At 33.7% G+C, this 27,684-nt stretch overlaps 1 protein-coding gene across 2 annotated transcripts in view; it reads right to left on the reverse strand.

Annotated features, from left to right (window-relative positions):
* The window catches only part of TRUB1 (TruB pseudouridine synthase family member 1), a 43,184-nt gene that overhangs the window by 692 nt on the left and 14,808 nt on the right, over window positions 1-27,684 (reverse strand). The window contains exons 4-7 of one of the 2 annotated variants that reach the window (XM_007478950.3): window positions 9,148-9,229; window positions 4,472-4,544; window positions 2,734-2,873; window positions 431-487 (exon numbers count right to left, since the gene is read on the reverse strand). In XM_007478950.3, the coding sequence (XP_007479012.1) occupies window positions 431-487; window positions 2,734-2,873; window positions 4,472-4,544; window positions 9,148-9,229 (352 nt within the window). The remainder of the gene's footprint in view (window positions 1-430; window positions 488-2,733; window positions 2,874-4,471; window positions 4,545-9,147; window positions 9,230-27,684) is intronic. The other variant, XR_460334.3, reaches the window with a different exon arrangement.

Raw genomic sequence — 27,684 nt, forward strand, 5'->3', positions numbered from 1 at the left:
ACATTTTCGCAATAGGAAAAGTCCCCCCACCATGGAGAAATATATTTCAGCCGGTCTAGGAGATTTTGTTTTCTACTTCTTTAAAATGGAACCCTCCCCGCCAAAAAAATTTTAAAGGGATGTTTATATATTTTTTCTGAATCATAATTGTAGTCAGGTACTCCCATATTTAAAAAAAAAAGTCTGTACTAGTATTTTCTAATACTTATTTTTCTGTTCACTTTTTATCTTCTTCTCCTTATCTTAGCACAAGCATTTCACTGCCACTGCTGATGTTTAGAAATTGTTGGCCATAAAACCTAACAGTAATGCAATGGAAGCTAGCAAAGGAATTCAATACATAGGGCTGGTACTCAGAGAAGTTGAAAAACAGAATGCTGAAAAAAGAATATAGCTCCCTAAATAGCAATTCTTTTTCATCCATCCTTACCTTTGCCAATGTCACTGACCAAGCTTCTGATATAAAAACCTCCTCCACATTCAACATCTGGAATGTTAACAGTGACATGGTAAATTGCCAACACCCCATGAAATCTACTTTACATAGAAATGATGCCTCTAAACAAATGTAAAAATGCACTATGCAAACAATCAAGTGATGAAATATTTATGGCATACAAGATAAATTATTCATCTTGAAGCATATGTGTGTGAGAGATTGCAAAGTCAGAGTACTGGGAAAGCAAACAGAAGCAACCCAATGAACACATTTTAAATTAACTAGCAAGTCATGGCATTTTAATAAAAACTGTAGCCTAATTCATTTAAAAGGTTTCAAAAGGTTAAATATCTCTGCTTTACAATGCTGAAAGGCAGGGATTTTTTAATGTAAATGGTATCAGACTTAGAAATTCCAAGCAGGTTAAGATCTTTTCCCAAATGATCACAATTGTGTTCTGGAAAAACGTGCTACACCTCAAGATAGGACATTTTTAAAAGTTTCTTTTGGTGACTGGCCAATAGCTGTTAACAAGTATTTATAAAACAACTAATAAATTAGAGAAACTATGGGAATTAAGCACATACCAAAACTTTTTTCCTTAACACTAAAAGCCTTATATGTTGAAGAGAAGACAATAAGTCAATCAGTATCTGAGTATAGAGATCACAATTTTCATTACAAGCTTCATCTATCAACAAAGCATCTCTTGTAAATGGTCCCTAAAGTTCAAATGGAAGAAGTTACAGTCTACTTTTTTTTCTAGTCTTAATTAATATATAGTATTCTAGTCACGTAGAGAGTAAATATAAACATGGTAATTTTACTATTTTTATCTTATAATAAACTGATACTGTGTTCTGAAGTCATAAAGGGTCATTTCTTTCTATATAACAGTAACCTTTATTATTCCTAGCGCTAAAAATGATCCTCAAGACCAAAGAAAGGTAATGGAATTCTAACATCACATTTACATTCATAGGCGGTCAAAACTATTATGTCCTTTATTCTACAAAAATCTTTAAAATTCATGTGCATCTAGGTTTTCTCATGTTTTAATATGTTATTTTAAAAGATATCTTTTCTTCCAACCAAACATCTATTACATTTCCATGAAATAATTTTTTTAAGAATTGGTCATTTTTGTATTTCTTATATATTCCTCAAATTGTTTTAGAATCAGGGACTCTTAAGGATGAAAATAATTTTGAACTATTAGGTATAATCCCCTGTAGACACATAAGGTGTAGAATAATGCTAACAGAAAAGAAAATGAAATTTAGAACAAAAACCAATTGGGAGAATATTTCTTAAAGAATCTTTTCCAAGATGCCTTGTGAACTGACTATAAAATAAAAGAGGGTCTAGAGACTAAGAATGATTAAATCCTTATCTCTTCAAAAATCAAGTAGATTTCAAGTTTCATACATCAGTCTCACTGTAGGCAGGAAGACTATGAAATGTGCATAAATTTCTCAGGCAAAGATAAACAATTATTTCCATCCCCCCCAAAAAATTTAAAACTTAGATTATATGAATTATTTTTTAAAGAAAGGCATAATAAAGAAAAAATTAAATAATAACCTGAATTTAAATCTGATGTTCCTAAGCAGACATTTTATTTTCCATTTCCTCTTTATTTATTACCAGGAATATTCCATTGTAAATGAAGAAAGAAATTATCTTCATTTTGATAACTACACAGGATCACAGATTTAGGGCAAGAAAGGATGTTCTAAGTTAATTGATACAAACTTATTTTGCCAATGAGACAGAATAAGCCCAGAGAAGTGTCATGTATTTACAATGAAAGGATGTGGCAGAGCCAGGATTCAAATCTCTATTTTTGGACTCCAAAACCAATAAATATTATACTGTACCAATCTCAGAAAGCCCCTTTCCCCAAAGATAAATTTCATACCAATTAATTCTAAATGAGAAGTATAGAAATAGTTGGTACCAACAGAAAGGGGACAGTCATTAAATATAAATTTTGATGATACAAAATTAGATATCATGACCAATAATCCCAATTTTATTTATTGATATTTTATAAATTAAAAACAGCCTATTTAGAAAAAGCATTTATGAGCCTTCACATAATGGTGACTGTCTCCTTAACTATGTTATCAAGAGCAATGAAATTAGAAAATTTCGGCCTATTAAAAATTCTGTCTAATAATCAAACATATAATTCTTCATTATATTCCATGGATCACTTTGAATTGAATCCAAACAATGAAATAAAATGCATGTAAAATTGAATCATTAGCATTTTAAGCTTCTTCCCTTACCTAATGTAAATAAAGGTGGCTGGAATTTTTGAAGGGAGAGGCTATAAACTGTGACTGGTCTGGCAGGTTTTGCCTCTACTACTTCACCTTTCTTCATCAAAGTTGAAAGTCTCTGTCCATCTTTCTTTAAAGCAGAATAGCTAACAAAAGTGGGGGGGAAAATCTCATCAGATATTAATGTAGTATAGAAATAACTGATAGACCTGTATTAAACTAGCATTAATTGAAGCAAATCATTCTACCTTATCAAACTTAAATTTTACTTTTGATAAAATAGACTATAGACTTTTCATATCACAAATGGTATCAGGGGATCAACAAGAATTTCCTAAACCTCTTTTAAGCTAACATATCTTATTCAGGAATTTACTGAACAATGGTCCACTTCTAATCTTCAGTCAATTCCTTGGTAAATTTGGTTCAGTTCTCTGTGGCCCCTGGAACCAATGCCCCAAACTTCAGAATTCAGGCAAATGAAATAATGGAGAACAGGGTGGAGTACAGTGCAAGAACTAGGTAAGATGTCCCAGAGACAATGACAAATTCTACTAAAATAGTGATAATGATTCATGACTTCTCAATTAATGAAATTGCTTCATTTTCATGTTTTAAGATTTGTTTAATGCTATTAAGAAACAAATAAAAGGTCCATTTAAGAAATCTGTTTAGTCAAGGTTACAATTAAAACAGAAAAGCCTTGAAGCAACTAACTACCATGAAGAAAATTCTAAAAGCAGCCTTATTTAAATCCCAAAAATAAATATGTAATTATTAGGGTCCAAAGAACAACTAATGTTGTTCCTGCCTATAAAACTAGCATTTTTTAAAATCAATTTAATTTTTTGAAGTCATATTTCAGCCAACTTTTATTATTTGTCACGTCAAATTGTGCCTTCCAAATATTCTTTCCCTTTAAATAAGGGAAACCAATTTAGTGTATTTCAGGACTAACCCCTGTTTGGCTACATTTTTATTTTATAATACAAACATCTTTTTAATAACCTAATGAAATAAAGGACTAAGTTACTGTGAATTTAGTATTTTTAAAGTCATTTAGAATACTTTTTACATAGACTTGGGTTGTCCTTTTGAAAACTAGCCAATAAATCAATGGGTAATACATTCAAACAGAAATGTTAATCAACATAATTAACTATTATCCATTCAATCTTATGTATATATGTCCATGTACTCAAGAGACCTCATTAGTAAATAAGGAAACATCCTTGTCTCCTATGTGCCACATCCCTGGTCTTTTTTGTTTTAGAAATATGGAGAAATGCAAAGTGTGCTAGACTTTGAATGCATAGCCCATAATCTGTTATTCAGTCACTCTAATGTACATCAGGCTCTCCGATGCCTCTGACATATATCCCTGAATCAGTCCAAATGACCTTTAGGGCAGCTCTTCCCTGAAGATCCTGTTAGAAAAGAGGTCTAGGTGATAGTAAATATAGTAAATATAATCTTGAAACTTAATGTTCACTCATATAATAGATTATGTTGACAACTAAGCCAAGATGATAGACTACTTCCTATGTTTTTTATGGCATGATAGCATATCTTAGAGACTATCAAAATGTTCAAAGCATCCTGACTAAATATCATATGCATCTGATCATTCACTGTCATGGTTAATGGATGCCTTGCTGATAATATATTACAGTATAAAAGGAACTAATGTGATTTTTATTATGAAAAAGCATTAAAAGTTTACTATTATTTAATATTAACTTACAGAGGGGGCACTTGCATTATATTTCCTGTGAATTTCTGGAGAATGCCTTCAATATCTTCTTGCTTTATCTGATCTGCCAAATGGGAAAGAAAGCAAATATTGACACTAAAACATGGCCAAAGAAACACATGTCATTTTCATTATACTGATGTAGCTCTAAAAATGTATCGTTATATTTTTTTAAAACTGCAGTATGAAATACACTTTACTCACTAATGTCTTATTTCTAGAAACATGAAACAGCAAAATAAATTATGCTATGAGAAGTGGGAAGAAAACAGTATATCTTTTTTTTTTTAAGCTAAAATTTTCTTTTGTCCTAGTTTCCATGAAAAAAAAAAACGGCCAATGACCTTCTAAGTCAGCATTAGTGAGGTGTGGGTATGTGTACCAGAGCTGGCACTGGGGGAGCTGCTCCATTCCCTCTTCCCAGCACCCAAGGGCATTTTATGCATGTCCTACTCCTCTGTCCAGCTGCCCAAAGCAAGAACTTCCTCTCTCCACTCTCTGGAGTAATGTAGAGAGCTCACAGACAGCTAGAAGATGCAGTTTAGGCATGTGAACACAAAAATTTTGCCAACACTGTTCTAAGTATTTAGTAAATCCTTACTAATGTTTTGGAAGATGTGGGGTGAAAAAATCCTGCAGTCTGTCCTGTAGTATCAATGATCAACATCTTTCAAAATAAAAAGGATAAGCACACTGCAAAGTATATCAAATACTGTAGCATCAAAAACTGTTAAAGGATAAGCACACTGCAAAGTATATCAAATACTGTAGCATCAAAAACTGTTATGGGCCTAGCATTTAACATTTCATTGGAGATTTAGCCTCTACCTTACCCTATCACTTGCCATGCCCAGAAAACAACTAAAAGGGCATAAATTTTGCATTTCTAAGTTTAGCTTTGCTCACCTTTCCTGAATTTTACTTCACCATCTCCAAATTGACTTACAACAAATTTATTTGATGGAGAAACAAGGGCATGATGTTTATTTTCAGTTCTTTTTGGGCCTAACACTTTTCAAATAAAATAGTATGCAAATTACATTTCTGTAACTAAAGAGCTTCAAAAATTAAATGTAAACTTTAACTCAATGGTTACTTTTATTAATTTTGGAGATTTCATAACTGTTGAGCTCTAAGGACTTTGAACTAATTTCCAAATAGTGATTAGCAATTTAAATCACAGAAAGGTTATGTAATTTGTGGGCACAGTTAGCAATATTCCAGGCTCACAATACTCTCACTACTCTCCTTTCGTACATTTTTTGGGAACTATTTCTTAATTATTTTTATTCTAGCATAAATTTGTTATAACAAATCTTACATGGCAAATAGAAAACAAAAGCACTATGATTAATATCTAAAGTTTATAAAAGTCTTTCCCATATCATGAGTCCCATAGACAGATAGAAGCTTTAAAAAAAGAAAAATGGGAAATCCCATGATCAAACTTTTAAAATTAACATAGCAATAGATAGACCTTGATCCTTACAGACTATACAGGAATAGGTAGCTAAAGTCTATTGACTTTAAATAGGAACAGAAAAGATGTAAAGCATGGGATATACTAAATAAGACTAAGTACTTCGGTGATCAAGTGCTTCACAAGAGTTTTATGTCTATACTCCTTACTACTGAGGGATATCAAGGATGGTAGATCACTTGAATTTGGGAGTTCTCAGCTGCAATAGAGTTAAAAACAATTAAGTGTCTACATTAAGTCTAGAACCAAAATGGTGAGCCCCTGGGAATAAGAGCTATCAGGCTGCCTAAGGACGGGCAAATCAACCCATATGGGAAAAATGGAACAGGTTATATCTTCCATACTGATCACTACCTGGATTGGGGCCCATTAAGTGGCCACTGTACTTCTACCTTAGGTAAGATAGGTAGACTCAATTCCCCCCCCTCAAAAAAAGAGGAATATTTTCATATTATCATCATTAAAAGGTAAGTTTGTTATCCACATCCAGAGAAAGAACTGTGGAACCAGAAATGCATTAGAAAAATACATGATCGATGACATAAGTGTGATAGGGACATGATTAAGGTTTTGATGTTAAAGAGTCGTTCTAACCCAGTGGAACTGCTTGTCAGCTTTGGGAAAGGGGAAGAGAAAATGGCGGGGGTGGGTGGTGTGGGGGTGTGCATGAATCATGTAACCATGAAAAAATATTTTAAATAAATTTTTTTTTAAAAAGGTAAGTTTTATTCACAATAAACTTTTATTTAGCAGGCTTTATTCTATGTTCTTCAAGTGTTTTTCTTTTGTTGCCAATTCTTCTTTAACAGATCTCAATGTATACAGGAAGATTTATTCCATGAAGAAATTTTTATCTCCATTGTAACATCAGATCATAATTACTGTTAATAACTTAGCTATTCCAAGTGAACATTTCCAAAACACATATGGCAGACACTTACCACACTGCCCATCAGCTACTTTAAAGAAGTGCCATTAATGATGATTCATAAATTTGTCAAGGACACAAGGAAAAATGCACATGAGAAGTTGTTATAGCAAAACTTTTACATGTGAAATATAAAAACATAAAATAACTCAATTAAAAGGAACTTCTAAGTAACCTTTATTATATGGTATCAGAAACCTTTTGATATGCTCAGAAACCTTCTATGTTGTATCAGTCCCAATATTATTGGCTTCATAGATTCAAAGCTTTGCAAAATTTGGCCACTCCTTAACTATAGTAATGTATGTTCCACTACTACCAAAGTTACCTAACCTATGTTAAATAAATACAAATTACAGTTTTAATTGTTATTTTGTGGATAGATCCAGTTAGACTAGTTAAGTGAGTTTATTTTTAAATTTTTTTCTCTAAAGCCTTGTGAAAATTTTCAAATAAATATCAGTGATAATATTGCCTAAGTAAAGTATAGTAATGGACATAGCACTTTAGGATCATAATAATATCTGCATATCAATTCTCTTTGCAATACCACAGATGCAGATACAGGAGATTTGGGCTGATTATTCATGGGGCAGAGCATAAATTAATTTTCTATTTAATAAATTCTTGAGATGAGCATATTTTTAAAAATTCCGATTGGCTTTCAATTAATTGGGACTTGATAATCTTTTCAAAATATGTGTACAAATTAATTTTTTAAAGCTTCAAATTTTAATGTCATTCAAAAGCTTTGCTTTAAAAGAAAGGCTAAGAAGACAACAGTGCATTTTAAAACTTCTGACTGACATTCAAAGTACAAGCAAAAAAAAAAACTGAAGTTCTAATAGCTAGGAAGGTAAATGAGTTCCAACAGTTCCTAAACTCTCTCCTATCGGGGCAGTAGGGTAACTCAACACAAGTGCATAGGGAAGACCAGACAAGCATTTACCTCCTGCAACTGAATCAAGTGGAAAAATATCAACCACAGGCAAGAGTTAAAAAAAACCCAGAAACCCTACAAATAATTCACACTTTGTGACAGGATAATGGGGGTGAACTTACTGTATAAACCTACCGTTGTTATAAATAGAATGAGCACTATGAAGGTTGCTAGGAGACCATTTCATTTATCTTTTTTTTTGGAGTAGTGAAAAAAAATGGTAGATAAATTAAGATGGGGCCCAATTAGTTCTGTTTTATTTCCAAGAGAAATTATTCTTTTTCTGCCATATGTTTACATGTTCCAAAACCAAGAAGACTTAGTTTTAAAATAATGACCCTATGAACAAAGACTAGTAGACATGCTTATGTAAGTAGTACAAAGTAGTCTATAAAACAGAAATTGTAAGGCATTTTAAAAAATGAAAAAAAAATTCAAAATTACAACTATAAAAGGGTTTTGGCAGAAAGTTGGAATGAAGGAAAAAAGAAAACTAGGGGAAGTAATTGGAAAATGGTTTCCCTCAGCATTTCCTTCAAATGAAGCAATTACAATGAAAAATTGTTAATGAACATAATGCAATTCATTTTTTCATTCATTAAAATATTTAAGAACAATATTTTTATTAACAATAGCTGAAATTTTTATAATACAAGGTTTACAAAGATTTTTATGTACATTATTTCACTGAATCTTTATTAAATACAAGGCACTAAGCTACTAAGCACTGAAGGAGATAAAAATATATATCTTTTTTAAAGAAACTAGCAATCTAAAATGTAGCACACATCAAAGTTGGCCTCAGAAACTTCCTAGCTATGTGACCCTGGCCAAGTCACTTAACCACCATTGCCCAGCCATTACCACTCTTCTGCCTTACAACCAATAAACGATATTAATTCTAGGATGAAAGGTAAGGGTCAAAAAGAATATAATCCACTGATTTTAATTTAAAAAAAAAAACTTGCCTTCTATAATATCTATTGATTCTAAGGTAGAAGAACAGTAAGGGCTAGGCAATGGGAGTTACGTGACCTGCTCTGAGTCACACAGCTAGGAAGTGTTTGGGGTCAAAACTGAAACAAGGACCTCCCGTTTCTAGGCCTGGCTCTCAATCCACTGAGCCACCCAGCTGGCTCTGATTCTTCCACTGATTCTTCTTTGGCTTATATAAATTGTTTAGAAAACTGAAATCACTTTTTAAGATTGGTGTTAAATTTAGAAAGAGTTCAATGTAGCCTTCCTTTCTCTTCTATTTATTAAAACCAAAGCAATTTAGATTTTAACTTTGTAGGTAAAATATAAAGCTTACTTCCTACCGTAAGGTTTTTCTTCTGTAATTTTCCCTGTTGAATCCAGTGTATCAGTGGCTTTCCCCAATTCTCCAGTAGCAATATACTTCTATAGGGAGAAGAAATAAGCAAACCTTATAATGAAGGGTACTTATAAACGTCAAGGTTCACACAAAAATTTTATTTTAATTTAAACTAGTATGATTAACCTAATGCAAAATTAGGACAGAAATCAATGATTATATATTTGTTTTCTGAAAAATGCATTCAAATAAAATAAGAATATTTTACTTATGAAAATTTTCTGAAACCCACTTCTAAAATTAAGGCCTAAAAATATACAATAAGATATAGAATGAGAAAATAATATAGTAATGGACAACTTTTAAAATCATTTTCTGATGCAAGGAGCCAGCCACTGTATTCTTGAAAACTATAACCCAGAGAAGTACAATAGAATTCAATTCATTAAGCATTTAATAAATGCAAGGCTCTCACACACACACACACACACACACACACACACACACACACTCACACGCGCACACACTCACACTCACTCACACACACTCACTCACACTCACACACACTCACACACATCCCTGCCCTCAATCTGCAGCCAGATAAAAAAATAGAATGGGGGATGGGGGTTGGGGGTGTCTTTCAATGGTCTAGAGGAGTCCAGTATAAAAACAATCCTGCATGTTGGTAGCCTCTCTATATCTAAAATTACTGAGTTGATCAGAGTACTGAGAGGGCAGCTTGCCCCAAGTCATATGGTTAGTTCTTTAACAAGGAACCCCAGTCTTACTTATTTGAAGGTCAACCCTCTTTCCATTCTGCCAAGTTTCCAATGTAATGAAAATTATATGCAAATTAATTTAGGGTGTGAGGACAAAACTCTTAGAGCAGCAGGTGGCCCAAGAATGGAACGGTCTTACTCAGAAAAACATTTGAGTAGAGGTAAGATAATACATTATATAAAATTAATGCATACAGCTTTCATGTGAAAACCAAGTTAAGCTGATATGACTTCATCATCAGAGAGGATGGTCCATCAGGTGACATTTTTTTTTAACAACCCTTACCTTCTATCTTAGAATTAATACTGTCTATTGATTCCAAGGCAGAAGAGCAGAAAGGGCTAGGTGCTGGGAATTAATTGACTTGTGTCTGAGGCCAGATTTGAAACCAGGACCTCCTATCTCTAGGCGTGGTTCTCTATCCACTCAGCCACTTAGATGCCCCTAAGTGACACATCTTTTGACCATGGTAATTCATTAAAGTGTTTAGAATGTGTTTGAAGTGTTGGCATCTTCATTTGGTGATGGAATGTCCACAGTGGTGAAATCATGGATAACTTGCAGTATTGTAGGGTTTTTTAAACATGACAAAAATTAATCTGATTAATCAAATGAGAGTATTAAAAAAAGCTTAAACAACTTAAAAACATGAACAAAAAGCTGAAACTACATAGAAAAGCAACCTTAATTCATGAACATTGCATATATATTCTCTTAAAAAGATCATATTCGGGCAGTCAAGATGGCATAAAAGGTAAAGGACTCATCTAATTTCTACCAAATTACCCTACAAGAAGCAATGCTATAACACCTCAAAACAAAATCTCAAGCAGAATAACCCACAAAAAGGCATGGTGAAATAATTTTTTCAGCCCAAAAGAACTTAGAAGGCCAGCACAAGGGATCTAGTGCACTAGGGCAGACCTACTGAGGCCAAAGGCCTTGGAAGCAATTGAAACAGCAGCCAAGGCTTCCAGAACTTTGAGTCATAAGATGTAAAGGAGGGTCAGAACAACTTCTCAGAAGGTGATTACTGGGGTCTCTTTGTTGGCTCTGGGTGCCAAAACAACTGGGGTCTCTTGTCACATTGCACATTCAATTTGCACTCCTGGGGAGTAGTCTTAAGGTGAGGAAGAACACCAACAAACCTCAACACTTGCAGTCACAGGGGAGCAAGGGACCCATGGCCACAGTTCCAAGGGGTAAAAGAGTAATTAGGGTTACAACATAATCACAGACCAGAGCAAAGGTCCAGGGAGTATTAAACACACTTTTCCTTCCATCATACCACCTTGGAATAATTGAAAACTTATAGATCCCCAGTGGCAGCTCTGAGGCAGTTTCACAAAGAACCTGAAGTTTGCAATAGTGCTTCTTTTATTTACCACAGCTGCAGAGATCAATTTTAAGTTTTTTTAAACTAAAAGAAAAGGAAAAAGCAGGAAAATCAGGAAACAACAACAACAAAAAAAAGAAACAACATAGAAAGTTGTTTTGTTGACAAGGTAGGCTCAAACTCAGAAGAAGAAAACAAAATCAATACTGCAGCACCTGAAGGTTCCAATACAGGTGATACAGGAAAATAATGGAAAAAAAGAGTCAATAGCTTGGTAAGAGAGGCACAAAAAAACACTGAATAAATTAATACCTTAAAAACTGGAATAGGCCAATTGGTAAAAGAGGTACAAAAATCCAATGAACAGAACTCCTTAAAAAACAGAATTGGGAAGCAGCTGGGTGGCTCAGTAGATTGAGAGCCTGGCCTAGAGACAGGAGGTTCTAGGTTCAAATTTGGCCTCAAACACTTCCTAGCTGTGTGATGTTGGGCAAGTCACTTAAGCCCCACTGCCTGGTCTTTACTACTTTTCTGTCTGAGAACCAATACCCAGTATTGATTCTCAGACAGAAGGGTTAAAAAAAAAAAAGCATTATTGGATTTAAATACAGAGTGATACCATAAATATATTAGGAAACACAATAGTTTACCTGGCAGGTCTATGGAGAAGGGAAGGATTTATGACCAAAAAGAGATAGAGCATTATAATACATAAAATTATTTTGACTATATTAAATTTAAAAGCTTTTGTATAAACAAAACCAATGTAACCAAGATAGAAGGAAAACAACAAAGGGGGGGGGATAACAAATTTCTGACAAAGATCTAATTTCTCAGATCAAAAAAGAAGATATGAACAAGCAATTTTCAGATGAAGAAATGAAAGCTATCAATAATCACATGAAAGAAATTTCTAAATCACTCTTAAAATGCAAATTAAAACAAAGCTGAGTGAAGTGCTACTTCATACCTATCATACCAGCCAAAATGACATTAAAGAAAAGTGATAAGTGCTGGAGGTAATGTGATAAAATTGGGACACTAATGCCTTTTTGGTGGAGTTGTGAAATGATCAAACCATTCTGGAAACATTTTAGAACTATGCCCAAAGGGCCATAAAACAGAACATACTCTTTGATACTATAATATCACTACTTGTTCCATATCCCAAAAAAAAATCATAAAAAAGGGAAAGAACCCACCCCTACAAAGATATTTATAGTAGCTCTTTTTTTGGTGGCAAAATTAGAAATTTAGCTTGATATCCAATAAACTGGGGAATGGCTGAACAAACTGTGTTCAGTTGGTGATGGAATACTATTGTGCTATAAGAAATGATAAGCAGGATGATTTCAGAAAAAGCTGGAAAGATCTTCATAAATTGATGCAGAGCAAAATAAGCAGAACCAGGAGGACATTGTGCCCAGTGACAATAACGATCAACTGTGAAAATCTGGCTATGGCAATGATCTGGGACAATTCTTAAGAATTCATAACGAGAAATGCTATCCAACTCCAGAGAAAGAACTGTTGGGAGTCAAATGGATGCAGCTCAATGTATACTATCTTTCATATCAGTGTTTTGGGGTTTAGTTTTTTTATAAAAGTGTGCTCTTACAACAACAATGACCAATATGGGAGTCTGCTTTGCATGATAGTATATGTATGGACCAAATCAAATTGCTTACCATCTCCAAGGGGATGGTTTGAGTATTATAATTTGGGAAACACAAGCTGATTATTATTATATGTAATTGGGAAAATAAAATATCTTTGAATTATTAGAAAACATTTAATTTTTTAAAAGCAGGATTGGTCAAATGGAAAAAGATGTATAAAAATGCAATGAAGAGAAAAACTTCTTGAGAGACAGAATCAGTCCTTTGGAAAAAGAGGTAAAATTCTCTGAGGAAAAGAACTCTTTACAAAGTAGAATTGGCCAAAGGGAAAAGAAGGAACAAAAGATTACTCAACAAAATCATACCTTAAAAATTAGAACTGGGTAGGTAGAAGCTAATGACTCTATGAGACATGAAAAAACAATCTAAATCAAAAGAATAAAAAAAAGAAAAAGAAAATGTGAGCCATGTCATAGGAAAAACAAATGATCTGGAAAATAAATCCAGGAGATATAATTTAAGAATTATTAGACTACCTAAAAGCCATTAATTAAATTTAATTAATTAATTTAGATTAAATTAAATTAAATTTTTTTAAATTTAGAAATCATCTTTCAAGAAACCATCAAAGAAAACCATCCTCATATTCTAGAAAAAGAGGACAAAATAGAAATGGAAAAAATACACTGATTACCTCCTGAAAGAAATTCCAAAAGAATAATTTCCAGGAATATTGTAGCCAAATTCCAAAACTCCCAGGTCAAGAAAGCCAAAAAGAAACAATTCAAATATCATGGAGCTACATAACATAAGACTAAGTAGCTTCTACATTAAAAGATCTGAAGGCTTGGAATATGATATTCCAGAGGGCAAAGGAGATAGGACTTCAATCAAGAATCACTTACCAGCAAAACTGAGCACAATCCGTCAGGGGAAAAAATGAGTATTCAATGAAATGGATGGAGGACTTTCAAAATTCCTGATGAAAAGAACAGAGCTGAGTGGAAAATCTGGCTCTCACATATATGACTCAAGAGAAGCATAAAAAGATAAATAGGAGAGAAATCAAAAAGACATTCAATAAGATTAAATGGTGTACATCCCTACATGGGGAGATGATTCATGTAATGTCAAAGAACTCTGTCAGTATTAGGGTGGTTGGAAGGAATATTCATAGACAGAGAGCTCAGGTGTGATTTAAATATGATGGGATGATGTAAAAAAATTAAATTAAAGCATGAGAAAGAGATATACATTGGGAAAAGGGGAAAGGAAAAATAGAAGGGGGTAAATTAATGCACATAAAAGAGGCATGAAAGAGCATTTACAGTGAAGAGGAAGATGGGGGAGGTGGAGAAAAGAGCATGTGAATCTTACTTTCATCAGAATTGTCTCGATAGGGGAAAAACATACACAATCAAATGGGTATAGAAAGCTATCTTTTCCTATAGGAAAATAAGAGGGGAAGGGGATAAGAGAAGGGAGGTTGGAGCAGAGAGAAAAGAAGACAAACTGGGGGAGGTGGAGATCAAAAACTAAATAGGGGTAAATAGGATGGAAAGTAATATACAGTAACATAATGGTGGAATTTTTTTTTTAACAAAACTCTCCAATAAGGGCTTAATTTCTTAAATACGTAGAGAAATGAGTTGAATATAAGAATACAAGTCATTCCCCAATTGATAAATAATGAAAAGATATGAACAGACAGTTCTCAATATTAGAGAAATGGGGGAAAAAAAAATCCCTTCAGAGGTATCATCCTAAACCTATCACATTGGCTATTGTGACAAAAAAGGAAAATGATAAAACTTGGAAAGGATATGTTCAAGCTGGGACATTAATGTATTGGGGAGTTGTGAACTGATTCAATCAAATAGGAAAGCAATTTGGACTATGCCCAAAGGACTATAAAAGGAAACGTATTCTTTGACCCAGCAATAATATTACTTACTAGTCTTGTGTTCCAAAAAGACAAAAGATCTATACATACAAAAAAACATTTAAAGCAGTTCTTCAATTATGGGGGCAAAGACTTAGAAAGTAAGGGGATATCCATCAATTAAGGAATACCTAAATAAGTTATAGTATATGATTGTAATGGAATACTATTATGTTGTAAGAAATAACAAACAGGAAGAGCTAAGAAAAATCTGGAAAGATTCATACAAACTGAAGCAATGTGAAATAAGCAGAACCAGGAGAGCATTGTACAATGACAGGAATACTTTACAATGAACAACTATAATAAACAGCTATTCTCAGCAATACAATGATCCAAAACTATCCCAAAGGACTCATGTTAAGAAAAAAAAAATCCCATATACTTCCAGAGAAAAAGAATTGAGTCTAAGTCCAGACCAAAATAAATTTTTTCCTATGATTTCCTTTCCCAAAAGAATCAATATGGAAAAACGTCTCACATAATTGTACATGTAAAATCTATATGTGATCACTTACAATCTCAAAGGGGGTAGAGGTTTGGGGGGGAAGGAGGGTAAGAATTTGAGACTCAATATTTTTTTTAAAGTGCTGGAAATTGTTTTTACATGCAATTGGGGGAAAATAAAATAAAATTTAATACCTTAAAAAAATAAAGACCATATTTTCTGATCTCTGAAGGAGAAAAGCTAGGTTTGTGTTCATCTCTACTAGATCTCACTTTTATCAGAATAATTGTGTTACTACCAGTGAAGAACTAGTTCATCCCTAGTAAATTATTAACCAAAAACTCTACTTGTCATTCCAGAAAAACTGCAGTATATTTTTGTTCATTCTTCTGTTTGTTTATATCTGAAATATTTTTGTTTTATACAATGAAAGGGCATTATAGAAATACCAAAGAGCTATTTTGAAAAAGACAAAATTAATTGTATTTCTCAGAAATCTCTCATTAATTTCACTATGACAAGAAAATGTAATATATGATTTCAACTCTTTTCTTTTTTTTTTTTAAACCCTTATCTTCTGTCTTGGAATCAATACTGTGTACTGGTTCCAAGGCAGAAGAGTGGTAAGGGCTAGGAAAATGGGGGTTAAGTGACTTGCCCAGGGTCACACAGCTGGGAAGTGTCTGAAGCCAGATTTGAACCTAGGACCTCCAGTCTCTAGGCCTGGCTCCCAATCCACTGAGCTACCCAGCTGCCCCCTCATTCAACTCTTGAAGAAATAAGAAAACCAAGTTTCCTAAAGTAATTTCTCCTCCCTCAGCCCAGGTCATTCAGGTAGTAAATATACAAGCTGAGATGAGAGTCTGGGTTCTCTGATTCCAAGTCTAGAAATCATTTTGTTACAATAAAAATGTCTACATTTTATACAGTCTGTAAGAAAATCCACACCTGCTTTGTCAGTGTCACACGCTTTCATCTAATTTAATTAAATTCATCAAATATGTAGTACTATGTATACAAGGTACTTTGTTTGCACAGTACATATTATGAAATGGCTCAAGATTTTCCTTTTGTACATATCAAGCAGAAAGATTTGATTAGTGTTGTAATTTTTAAAAGTTAATATTAGTGACAAAAATAAACTGTCAATAACTTCCTTTAGTCTTATCTTGGATGTCCATCTTCTGCTATGATTCTGCTGTATTATTGCTTATTATGCTTATTATTGTATTATTGCTTATTATGTAGAATACAAATATATATAACAAAATGAATTACATAATACAAATGGTTCAAGTGACAGTGGGGAAGAGAAAGAGACCTAAATGAAGGTTTCTATATCTTATCACCCCTTATTAGATTGGAAGCAATTTAAAGGCAGGATTATGCCTGTTTCTCCTACTTAGCATTTAAACAGTCTTACATATGGGAGATAATGAATGGATAAATGCTGACCAGGAGTTCATGCTGAATGGGTCCTAACTTCTATAACACTTTCTACAGCTATATTGGGCAAATATAACATGATTTTCTTTTACTTTCCCTCTTCTAACCAGACATTTTACTTAGCAAACCTGAACTCACTTTGGAGGGGGAAAATAAATCAACACATCTCCTAAATATTTTTGACCTACTAGAGACTCTCATTTTATTTTCCCTATTGCCTATTATCCATTTAACAATTATGTGGTATCATTTATCATCATCTATTTTAGTTATACTAGCACTGGCTTTGGAATAAAACCTGGATTTAAAATCTAGCATTTGTTGCCTGTATTACCTAATGCAAGTCAACTAACCTTTGATCTCAGTTTCTTCATGCAAGATGAGGGAGATGAATTAAGATGGCCTCTCAGATCCCTTCCAACCCTAAATCTATGTTCCTACGAAATAAACTATTAAGTTCTTAAGGCTAGTATCATATTGATACATATGCTTCTCTTACATTTGCCACAGGTTCAAGATGTTCAAATATAGAAAAGGAAACTATTTGGCCTCCTCCCCATGAAGAAGGTTACTGAGACAATTCTATAGATTAGCCATATTTCTATAGAAAAGTTCACATTCATATAGACTTAAAGGTTTGCAAAGATTATATATGCATATATATATATACACACACAGAGAATGATTTGATACAGCATATATTATATATAGAAATATATACAATCTTTGCAAACCTTTAAATCTGTCAATAATCATACATATGTACATACACATAAATCATTACAAACCTTTAAGTCGATGTAAATGTTAATTATCATAATATAGAAATATAATTAGATATTACATTTACATTCTCATTTGATCTTCACAATAATCCTGTGAACTAGGTGCTATTTATTAAACCCACCATATATGAAGAAATTGAGACTTAGAAAAGTTTAAGTATTCTGTGAAGGTTCACACAACTTAGGCAAGATTTGAACTCAGATTTTCTTAAAATTTTCCAGATCCAGATACCTAATGTGTCACCTTATCCACATCTAAATCATGACCAATAATCAGATATCAGATGTAGTTTTGTTTTGTATTTATTGAATAGGCACAAGAAATGAATCACAGAATTTAAAAAGTAGTAGAAACTTCAGCTGCCACATAGTCTAGCCCATCCCTAAAAAAAATATGTACTATAACATACCCAATAATTGGAATATTAGCCTCAGTTTAAAGACAATTGAGATGAAGCAATTACTTCTGAGAGGCAGTCTATTCCACTTTTGGATAGCTCCAATTATTAGGATATTTTCTGATATCAATTCTAAATGTGTCGCTTTTTACAATTTCTACTTCAGCCCCATAGTGTCAACAACAACAAAAAAATCATCCTTCCTCCACATATTTCTCCAACAATACTTAAAAGACAACTATCAATGTTCTTTCCTTAATCCCCATGTCTTTTCTTCTCAGCCTACATTAGTTCACATATGAAACCGACTAGAGGCCCTTTCAACATTCTGGTTACCCTCCTCTGGATGCTCACCAATTCAATAAGCCCTTTCTGAAATTAGTACCAGAAAAAACATTATACACAGAACAGAGGTGGGTAGAGATGAGCTACGACCTCCTCATTCCCACCAGAAGTTAATGCTTTTCTTGATGTGGGCTAAGATCACATTAGCTTTTTTCTAACATAAGGTTGTCTCAAAGTGACTAATTAAGTCCATTAAAATGCCCAAGCTCTTTTTCAGAAACACTAACTACATCTCCTCCATCTTCTTATAAAGTAGTTGCTTTAAACCCAAGTTTTAAAAATTACATTTTAACTATTAGATTTAACATAATGACATGCTAGCAGATGATTAATAACTGGCACTCCAGGGAAACTATATGCAAGGCACATTTTAAAATTTAATCTCATATTAACATTTTCTCCATCACTTTCATAAGTCTAGACAATCAACAAAATAATCATTCAAACCATGATTTGTATTATTTGCTAATTTCTGAGGTGAAAATTTAATAATCAGCACCTGTAAGTTAGTTCAAGCTTACTTCAGCAGTCTTGTATTTAGCTGAATGTCACTGCCTGTCAGATATTTTTGGCTGTCATCCAGTGCATTAGCTGTCTCTCCCATCATCTATAAATTTGATAACAATTCCATCTAAGTCTATAAAAATTATAAATTTCACAACATTAAACACATATTCCTGAATCAGTCCACTGGAAACTTCACAAATTTATTAGTGATTAGTGATCACCTATTAGTGATTCTAAGTCTGGCCTGCTCTGGAATCCATTTCACTCTCTCTCTCATTCTTTCCACAAGAATTACATGAGATAGTCTACCCAAAACTGCTAAAATCTATATAACCTAGAGCCTAAGAATTCTCTAGGACCCACCGGTCTAAATAGTTACTCTATCCAAACTATTCCTGACAAAATTATGCTGGCTCTTTGTAATCATCTCTTTAACAATACATTCTAGAGCTTTTGCCAGGAATCAGTTAAGTTCATTTAGCCTACAGCATATAAAATATTCCCTTCTTTTTACTAACAATTGGGAAAATGTGTCCTACCTACTTATATGTAGTATTGTGGTGACTTTCCCATTCTCCATGAACTTTCATATATCTCTGACAAAAGGTAAGTAGTGACATCAATCAGTTCTTTAAGTACCTGAGGATATAGTTCATCTGTGTCAGCTATCTCGAATTTATCATGGAAAACTAGGTATTCTCTCACTACTCCTTATTTATATTGAGTATCAACTCCCTAATTTTTGGTTGTCTTTTCCAGGCCTGAAGTTATCCTCGTTAGCAAAGAAAATAGAAACAAGATGAGAATTAAGCAGCTCTTAATTCTGTCATCAATTTTCATTGTATTACCTGCTATTCCATTTTCTTATCCCCTCTTTGGTCTCTTTTCCCAAAAATAGCTTAATGAAACATTTTATAATATTCTTAGTTTTCCTGACAACCTCATCTTATTGCAAATTGAAAAATATTTTCTTCCTTCCCATCTTGACAGCTAACAGTATTTATCTTTCAATTCAACTTCCCAATCTATTCACCAAAACAATCATCATCATTACCATCAAAAACACAGCAAACAGGAAAAAGAAAGTATTAGTAGTAATGTGTAGGTGACGTCTTCCTTTTTATTTTTTTATTTTTTTACTGAGTTTAAAACTTGTATTTTGTTTCAGAGAATTAAGACATATCAAAACTGGGGGGGGCGGGTGGGAAACCTCAGGGCCATATGGTTATATACCCCATAATTGAACAAGAAATCATCTCTGTAACATATATAACAAGGGATCATCCAGAATTTTTTTCAATATTTTTAATGAGATTTTCATTACCTCTCCAGACCAAGTTCACTATTCTTTTAGATAGGATACAACATTAGGCAATTTCCCCCCAGAGCTAGCCTAAATCTGCTTCTCTGCAACTTGTATCCACTGATCCACTGATCCTAGTACTTCCTTTAGGGGTTAGACAGAACAATTCCAATTTCTCTTCCATATGACAATCCTTCAAATACTTGAATTCAGTTATCATGTCCCCTTGGGATTTTTCTCCTAGAGGCTAACCATAGTCTGTTTCTTCAACAGACCCTTGATCACCCTGGTTATCCTCCCTTGATCACCCTGGTTATCCTCCCTTGATCACCGTGGTTATCCTCCTCTAGTCACTCTCCAGTTTGCTGCAGAGAAAATGTTTATCCTCCAAGTCCAATAATTGGGAATGGGTTTGAGTAATGTTTTAATTATAACAAAATTCTACTATAATAAAGCAACTGTAAGATTTTTAACTGGTACAATGTTGAAACTTTCTACTTTGACATTTAAGACAATGAAAATGTCCTCTTGAACCATTGAAATGTTTTCTTTATCCCACAGCAAATAGTAAGAAACAGAATTGTCAAAAATATCCTTATGTTTTCAGTGGAAAAGAATTAAATATGTTACAGAAAGTAGGCGCAATCATTACTTTTCCCCTTGTCTGATAGCAAAAACCTCTTCTTGAACCATTCAAATGTTTTCTGAATCCCACTGCAAATATATATATTTACCTATACCATCGTTTTTAGAATCAATACTGCGCACTGGTTCCAAGGCAGAAGAGTGGTAAGGGCTAAGCAATGTGGGTTAAGTGACTTGCCCAGTCACCTAACACAGTTAGGACTTGTCTGAGGCAAGATTTGAACCCAGGTACCTCCCATCTCTATGCTTGATTCTCAACCCACTGAGCCACCTAACAGCCCCTCCATGGCAGATATTAAGAAAACAGAATTGTCAAAAATATCTTTGTATCTTAAGTGGAAAAAAATGAAATATATTACAGAAAGGAGACATAAATGTTCTTTATCCCTTTGGCCATTCCATCCAAACCAAAAAATGTGTGGCAAATTCCAATAAATGGTCAAAGGATATGAACAGGTAATTTTCAAAGGAAGAAATGCTATCAACAGTCAAGCTATTAATATGGTATTTTAAAAAATACTCCAGGGGAAGCTAGTTGGCACAATGAATAGTGCACCAGAATGGAATCAGGAGAACCTAGGTTCATATATAGCCTCCAGTACTTCCCAGCTGAGCAAGTCACTTGTTTGGCTAGCTCTTGCTGGAGCTGTTACTAAAACAGAATAGAATGTAATGGTGTTTACAAAATTCTCCAAATCACTAATAATTGACAGTAGCCATTTAAATTAATATCAATTAAATACAATTAATTAGTAGCATTCATCTATTGCTTACAAATTAAAGCAACTCTGGGGTTTTACTTCATTTCTATCACATTGTCAAAGAGAACCCCCCCCCAAAAAAAAGAGAGAAATAAAAGAATGTTAAGAGTGGCTTTGATTAATTTAGTCTGTTAAAGTCATTGGTTCAAAACTGGTCCAGCCACTTTGGAAAGAAATTTGGAATTTTGCTGCCAAAGTTATTAAACTATGAATATTCTTTGACCCAGTGATACTACTTCTAGGTCTGACATTAAAGAGAATCTTAACATACAAGTTTATAGCAGCTTTTTGTATGGCCAAAAAAAGTAAAAATTAAGGGAGTAGTCAACAACGGAGAATTGGCTAAATAAATTGGTATATGAATGAAATGGAATATTATTATAAGAAAAAATTTCAGAAAGGCCTGGGAAGACTTGCATGAATTGATGCTGTTAAGATTAAAATTAGTTTCTCTGCTAAAAGTATTACATTTTATGAGATTTATTAAAGATTATTAGAATTAAGAAATAAATAAAATACAAAATAAGAAAGCACGTGCCTAGGAGGGCTAAAAGCCCATTCAATTTCACTTACTCTACATCTTGAGCATGTGCTTAGAAGCAGAAGCAGGGAGAGTTTGGGCAGTACAGTCAGTTTAAATACCCCTTTTGCTCTCAGCCCAGGTGAGGACCTCCAGTGAGATTTCAGGGAATTCTGGGAACTACCAAGGACTTCTGGGAATTGAAGTCTGGGGTTCAAATCTCCATTTTTACAATGCAGAGTAAAGTTTGCAGAACCAGGAAAATAATGTATATGGTAATAACAATATTGTAAAGACAAACTTCAAAATTTTCAATATGCTTATAAAAACGTAACTATTAGCAAAATGTAAAAAGATACAAATTGGACCAATATGTATCTTGAAATCTAACTTGAGAAAAGTGCATAGTGTACTACTGAAAAAAACTAATGTAGAAACAATGTACTATACTTGGGGAAAGATGGTCCCTTTAAAAGACACTAAAATAGTCTTTAAAGTACTATTGCTATGTTGATGGAACTTCTTAGACCAGTGGTGGAACTCTTCATATTTATTATATACAAGGCATTATGCTAAGAGCTGGGGATATAAAGTCGTCTAGGACCTTAAAGAAAGTAGATTATGTGGGAAAGAGACAGGAGAAGGAGGGAATATATGCACAAGTAATTAAATACAAAATATAAACAAAGAATTTCAAGAGAGAATGAGGACTCACAATTTAAGGAAAGGGAGAGATTTCATGAAACCACACAGGTTGCAGCTGGACTATGCTTTAAGTAGAGAAGAAGGGGTACATTAGAGACAGGAGGGAAGATCTGTGAAAAATCCAAGGCAGGAGTGGGAAAGTGTCTGTGGCAAAGGACAACAAAGGACTAGCATTTTAAATAAAATCTCCAAGGAAAATCTTCAAAGTATATTTAAATGGCTACTAATAGTGATATATTTTTGGAAACTTTTTGATACTTCTTTGTATAAAGAATACATAACATACTCCTTTGCTCTGAAAAGCTATACAACTGAAGGCTAGTACCTCAAAATCTAATTGGCACCAAGCCTAGTAGAGGGCCTACTGAAGGTCCAGTAAGGTCTGTGAGCATTGGTGTCACCTTCCAGATCATTAGTCTCTTCTATTACTGTATTTGATGGTGGAGATGCTTCTAACCTACTATAGTTTAGGGAAGTGGATATTTAAAAGTTGGGGGAAGGATAGCTCTGATGTCCAAAGATAAGCTATGACTTCTTTAGGACAGAAGAATATTAGCAGTAGTAGGACACAGGAACATAAGGGACAGGGAAAGGACCCCAAAATCTATTTTATATTTCCAAAATGTGACATAGGAAGAGCTTATGCTCCACTTCAAAGGTGCCCTATGAGTAGGGGTAGTATTATCTCATTGGCTGACTTGAGGCTGAATCCTATAATCATAAGCTTTTTCTCAATCATAAATAAGCAAAGTGGACTTGGAAAGGTGCCAAGACTAAGGTCAACAAAGGAAAGCCTGAAACTATTACATGTAGTCAGGCAGCTCTAAACAAACTCCAGCCTCATTAGAAAGCAATTGCCATTGTTTAACTCAGATGAGCTCCATGAATTAGGTTTGAATAAAGGAATTGGGGGAAATTGAAGAAAAAATCCTATTTTAGATAACTTTACTGCTTAACTCAGGAATCCTAATCAATTCTCAGGATCAGAACTGAATCAGAGTAGAATTCCTTAAAAGGTAGAAATGATCATAGAAAAAAAGAGGTACAAATATTCACTGATGAAAAATGTTTGCTCAATTAGTTCTCTATGTACATGAATCAAAGCCTTTTTTTTTTTACCACTCAAAACTATTTTTCTTAATCTAGAAAGGCTTAAATGAAATGATGCAAAATGAAGTGATCAGAACCAGGAGGACATTGGACACACTAACAGCAATATTGTACAATGATCAACTGTGAAGAACAAGTATTCTCAGCAATACAGTGATATAAGACAATTCTGATGGCCTTATGATTAAAACGGTTATTCATCAACAAAGAACTGATGGAGTCTGAATGCAAACTTTCTTTTAAACTTTATTTTTCTTAGGTTTTTTGGGGGGGATATCTGTGTTTTCTTTCACAACATAACTAATATGGAAATGTTTTACATGACTACACATAATATAACACATAAAATTATTGCCTTCCCAATAAAGGGATGGAGAAAGAGAGTGAATTTAGAACTCAAAAAAATTTTAAAATAAATGTTAAAAAAAATTTTACATATATTTGAAAAAAATATTTAAAATGCAAGTTTAAAAAATTGTTTTTCTTCATGTCTTCAGAACTTCATTTTTAAGGGTCTTCAATATTCATCCCTTAACTTTGGCAGAGCTAAATGAAAATAATATCACTTAATATTAACTAACATTTTCAAATCCAGTTATACCTTGTGATCTTCTAGACTACATATGGAGTGGGAAAGAAAGAAAATGGAGTCAATATTTTTATGCCCTCTCCTTCACTAGTCATATTTCCCTTCAAAAGATACCAGTCTGTTTCTTCTTTCCTTTCATATATTATCTAGTTCAGAGGAATTTAAATAGTTGACAGTAATAGTTTATATCAATAGTTAACCTTTATACAACTATGTATCTTTATACACATTATCTTATTATTTAATCCAGGTTGTTCTGTTGACTCCTTAGAATGTACATTTTCTGAAGTTCACAGAAAAAAATACTTTATCTCATATTAGCACTCTTATTTGTTGTGGATGGATTTTTTTTTTTGTTTAGTGACATGATTTTATTCATTTGGGGAATTCTCAAAGGGAAGCAAAAACTCCCTCCAAACTACAATAGCAACAAGAGTAGTTTACAGGTCTTAGAATTGTTTGGGGGTAGTGAGAGGTTAAATGACATGGTTAGGACTCTTCAAGGGCAGATCATGAACTACAGTTTCTTGATCCCACAGCTAGTCATCTATCTATACACTAAGTCACTATGCCACTAAATCTTGAATATGTGCTTTTGGGACATAAAAAGTAGCTCACATGAAGAAAAAAGGGTAAACACCTTGCAACAGTGTTATGTACTCTTCCTTATGCCCCTAGACCTCAAGACTACATTTAAAGACCAACTTTTAGTCCCAAGGTTTATGAACTAAAGCTATAATAATCCTGCCCCAGGTGAAGGCCCAAATCTAAGTTCAGTATAGTATTACTCTTTGCTTGGCTCTACCTACTGGTAATTAACAATCTCAAATGATTTAACAGCTACATTAAGTCTAGAGTAAAAGAAAACTTTTACTTCTCCAAAATTCAACTTCATGTTATAATTCTACCAGAATTTACTTCTATGATGCTTTTAAAAATATGTTTACTAAACAAATTAACATTCTAAACAAAATCACCTGGGAATACTTAAACCACTTGCCTAGCATAATGCTTTGAACAAGTTGTGGCTTAATAAATGTTTGCTGAATTCCAAAAGAATAACTATCTTAATTCCAAATGATCCAGGCCTGGAGATAATCTTACTAGCAATTTTCCCCTAGTCATTATTTTGTGTTGCTATATATAACTGAAAGTGATAACCTGTATTTCTAGAACTACTATACCAATAAACTGTGGCTCTCTCATTGCTGAAGACTATAGATCTCTAGTAGAATGTAAGGTCCTTGAGGGCATGTGATAGGTTCTGGCTCTTACTTTTTAAAGTTTCATTTATATCTAAGAAATCAAAACTAAGATAAATACTAACAAATGCTTTTAGTTTACAGCATGCATGACTTGCCCTTTGTCCTACTTAGTTCTCTAAGAATAATTTTAGCATTGTGACTTGAAAAAATCTAAATTGGTCACCAGGGAAAATCCCAAATAATAAACTATCCAAGTCAGCTGGAAATTATGGTGATTTTAATTAATAGAGAGAAGGAATTAAGGAGAAGAGAAAGAGGAAAGAGTTAATTTAAACTGCTCCGGCTCAGGCTGAACCAGGCAGTAGTTAAAGGCCTTGGCCAAAGTGGCCTCCCTGAGCCCAAGGAAAAGGGAGTCAGTCTTGTGACTTATGACACCAGGAGACCATCTCAAGGAAGCTGTCTGAGGGAGATCCTCCAGGCTCAGTTCCTCCTTTGAACTGCGTGAACTGCCTATCTAGATCTCCTTTTAAAGATCTTTTCTCTTGTGTCACCTCCCCTAAATTTTCACATCTACCAATCACAGCAGACGCTTTTCTCCAGAACTGCCCATTCTTTAGTTCTCATCTTCTTTGGTTAGATTTTCTTCAGGACTGTCCACTCTTCAGTTCTCACCTTCTCTGGTTAGATTTTATCTTTTGAGCTATTTCACACTTCTTTGTTAAGTTCACCTTTTGTAAATTACTTGACCTTTTTGTGATTAATTTAACCTTTATAGGTACTTAACATCTTTTTGTATTAGATCTAAAAACAGACTTAGCTTAAAGTTCTAGCTTCACTATAAGGTAAGAGTTAAGTACCTTCATTGTTCAATCAGGAGTTTACAACTTTATCTTCCCCTAAAGTACTATCTCAGTAGGGTGGAATAATTTTTAAAATTCACAGTCCTAATACACATATGTACTTCTGACAAAACCTAGAGGCCCTGATAAAATACTAGGACTTCATTTTGTGTTGCTTTCAAATCCTTCTTAGACGAAGTCAAGATATAAGTGTACTTATAAGGAGCTATTATAGTGTCCAAATACAATAAAATAAGAACAGCTCATATCTACATATTTCTTTAAAGTTTACAAAGTTAGAGTGGACAATATTATGTGATAAATGCATTAGAGCATAGTAAAAACAAATGTTACCTGAGACCTAAGGCAGGGAGGAAACAACATGTATCAGGGGTCCTTACTGACCAAAAAGATCAGGGTAAGTTTCCTGGAAAAGTTGTCATTTGAGCTGTGCTTTTTAAAGGGTGGAGAGAAATTCAACAGAAACACAGAGAATATATTTCATTTTTAAGAAAGAGAATATGCAAAGGAGGCAGTAAGGAATGAAAATGCAATTTGGCTGAAACAGTATATTAAGAGGAAAGATAAAAGCAGATTACAGAAAGCCTAAACTGTCAAAGAAAACAAAATTTAATTTAATAAATATAATTAACATTTTTTTAAAAATCTAATTTAACATGGTAAATTAGGGAAGAGAGAGGGCATGGAGAAAGGAAGAAGCAAGTAAACACACAACTCCACAAGAAATGAAAGAGCTATGAATATATAAGCAGAGAGTGAGAGAATAAATCAGTTGATTGTGAGCAAAGTGTAGTAACTGCCAAACCTTATTATTCATTTAAGTTGGCTTCAAAGTATTTTTACCTCTTATATTTGTCCTTTAAAAATGCTAATCACCTGATTAGTATCAGCACTATTAGCAATTCCATAGCTCCTAAATCCCTAAACTTTCAAAGACCATTCATCTTAGGTAGTAGTATGAAATGACTGCATGGGCCTCAGCCTCCCCCCCTCTCTACCCACCCAACAACCCCCAATTAAAGAACTCAAAATGAAAACCAAGTATTTCTTTTTCTTTTTTTTTTTAACCCTTACCTTCTGTCTTGGAGCCAATACTGGTTATTGGCTCCAAGGCAGAAGAGTGGTAAGGGCTAGGCAATGGGGGTCAAGTGACTTGCCCAGGGTCACACAGCTAGGAAGTGGCTGAGGCCAGATTTGAACCTAGGACCTCCCATCTCTAGGCCTAGTTCTCAATCCA

This window comes from Monodelphis domestica, chromosome 1 (genome assembly GCF_027887165.1).
Source record: "Monodelphis domestica isolate mMonDom1 chromosome 1, mMonDom1.pri, whole genome shotgun sequence".
Lineage (NCBI taxonomy): Eukaryota > Metazoa > Chordata > Mammalia > Didelphimorphia > Didelphidae > Monodelphis > Monodelphis domestica.